General features: G+C 27.1%; 1 protein-coding gene across 4 annotated transcripts in view; it reads left to right on the top strand.

Annotated features, from left to right (window-relative positions):
- LOC108693166 (nucleosome-remodeling factor subunit NURF301) overlaps positions 1 to 2,557 on the top strand; it is a 20,221-nt gene that overhangs the window by 15,135 nt on the left and 2,529 nt on the right. For all 4 annotated transcript variants that reach the window (XM_018201955.1, XM_018201956.1, XM_018201954.1 and 1 more), the window contains exons 19-21: positions 884 to 1,088; positions 1,671 to 1,933; positions 2,252 to 2,419. In XM_018201955.1, the coding sequence (XP_018057444.1) occupies positions 884 to 1,088; positions 1,671 to 1,933; positions 2,252 to 2,419 (636 nt within the window). The remainder of the gene's footprint in view (positions 1 to 883; positions 1,089 to 1,670; positions 1,934 to 2,251; positions 2,420 to 2,557) is intronic.

Below are 2,557 nucleotides of genomic sequence, written 5' to 3'. Positions count from 1 at the left end.
TTTTTTTTTTTTTTTTTTTTAAACATTTCAGGCTCCAACGAATAAATCTAAGAATATATAAAGAATATATTAATATTTAAAAGTTTTAAAAACTAAGACTATACTTCCATTTATTTAAAAGATGTATCTTTTAAATAAATCGAAGTTTGTACCCATACATCCTGTGCTGGCTCAAGTAAAGTTTATACATTTTTAAAATTTTTAAATATTAAGCTTTAAGTGATTTAAAATATATAGAGAAAGAGAAAAAGAGAGAGAGTTCAATATTGTTATATTACAGCAACGCAGTTTTCTTTAATATAATGGCTGCGTTCAAAGAAAAAAACAACTTTACAATTATTGTGTTTCTTCAGCTGACTTAATGTATAAACCAATCATATTAAAAAATCATATTTTTTGAAAAAACTGATCTCATTTTTTGAAAAAAAAAAGTGTACTTGTGAATAATAAATTATACGTAGATGGACTGTTTGGAACAATAGATAATCAAATTTTTTATCATTGAAATAACTTCGAACACAATTGTATTCTCTTTTAATTGAAATGAAACTGTTAAAATAAACTATGTATCTTATATATACAGTATAAATAAATAAACGTATTTTATATATAGTAATAAAAAAATTAATAAAAGACATTTATAATAAATGCAACAGAACAATAATAAATTATTTTGTATTATAATTATAAGTATTTATATAAATGGCAATGGTATCTTATTTTATGCGGTACTTAGACTGCTTTTCTTTCAGGAGACACAAACATCGTTCCATTTTTCTCACATTCAATAAATAATGAAGAATGTTCATTGACTGTGTGTCCTAAAAAGAAAGCAGCCTTAAACTGTCTATCTATTTTTAAATAATATTAAAATTACTTCTAGAATGCCGAAATTATCGGAGGCATTAGATAACGAGTCGTCACCTAAAAATCGATCTGCAAAATTGAAAGACAGTCAAGAGCAGCGAAGAAAACAGCAAGTGTTTTCCCGAATGCAGGTTTTATTGTTCCGGCATAAGGAACTTCTTAAAAAAGATATTCTTAAAAAGAGAGCGTTACTCGAGAAAGAACTTCAAATTGATATACAGGTAATGGTAATTATAATTATTAATAAGTAAGTAATAAGTCATATTTTAAGTTGTAACTTTATGTAATGTAATAATTTAAATGAAATCTATGTTATGCGCAGTTCCATACATTATCGAATTAAACTTCAAATCATATTTTGTCTCGTGAGCTGCAATATTTATTCAGTTTGTTGTAAATCATCATTTGTTTAATTTGTGATTTGAATTGTAACATTGCTCAAAATTTATATAACTTTATTTTGCAACATCTTTTAGCGAAACATTATTTGTGAGATGTTGACAAATTGAATAATATAATATCGAAATGTTTGCAATATGTATTCGTTTAATAATATGAACACTAAATGGTTTAATTAAAAATAAAAAAAGATACTTTATTACTAAATTATTTTGAATCAAGAACCTTAAATATTTAAAAAAGTACAAAAGAAATAACATTTTATAACAATATATATATAAATATATATAAATATGTACATAGAAACACAACTTTATTTAAATTGGAGATAAGATCGTGAATTAATCCTTTAGGATTAGAATATTGTCGGGATTTTCATAAAACGCGAATAAAAATTTTTGCAGAAGGACTTGTCAGCGGAGCTCGCTACAAGAACAAAGGCAGAGAGACACAAGCAGGATGAAGTAAAGGTTGGGAGTGCGAAGCGAAAAGCTAATGCTCAAGTGGCTCAACAGGTTAGCCCGTCCAATCGGAGTAGTAGTAGCAGACCGAAAAAACATAAGAATCAAGGTAATAGTACGACGCCTCCTGGTAGTTCGACAACCACGACTCGCATCAAGAAAGAGAAACTGTACTGTTTATGCAGAACTCCTTATGATGAGACCAAGTAAGAGCATAAGATTATATAAGCCTGATTGAATTTTTATCAATGTATATTTGTTCTTCGTTGTGTTTTAAAATTATATAATTTTATTTTAATCTCTCTCATGAAATATAATGTTACGAGATCTTAATTTCATTTGCGATATCCCTGATCTGAAGCTCACGGTCAACACTGTGAAGTAGAGAATCATAGTATCAATAAAATATCTTTTTAGTTAATTCCATTATATTCAAATTTAAAAAAAAGATTTAAGATTTTAATCAATTCAATCATAAATATATTATATATAAAATTATACAAATAATTTCTCTTTCTTTAAAGATTTTACGTGGGATGTGATTTATGCAATAATTGGTTCCACGGTGACTGCGTGGGTATAACGGAAGAGATGAGCAAGTCTTTGTCAGAATTTGTTTGTACAGAATGCAGACATGCGAGAGATACACAAGAATTGTATTGCCTGTGTAAACAGCCTTACGACGAATCTCAGTAAGTGCATTAAGTTACTAACAAATTATGTTAATAATAGAAATATAGTAAAAAGAAAGAAAGAGAAAATTAACTATGATACTCGACCTTTATGAAACCATGTGTAATCCCAATAGATAACAATGATAATATAATTTA

Source organism: Atta colombica, unplaced genomic scaffold, assembly GCF_001594045.1.
Source record: "Atta colombica isolate Treedump-2 unplaced genomic scaffold, Acol1.0 scaffold88, whole genome shotgun sequence".
In the NCBI taxonomy this organism is placed as follows: Eukaryota; Metazoa; Arthropoda; class Insecta; order Hymenoptera; family Formicidae; genus Atta; species Atta colombica.
The sequence above is the reverse complement of the archived record's forward strand: the minus strand, read 5'-3'. Positions and strand labels throughout refer to the sequence as shown.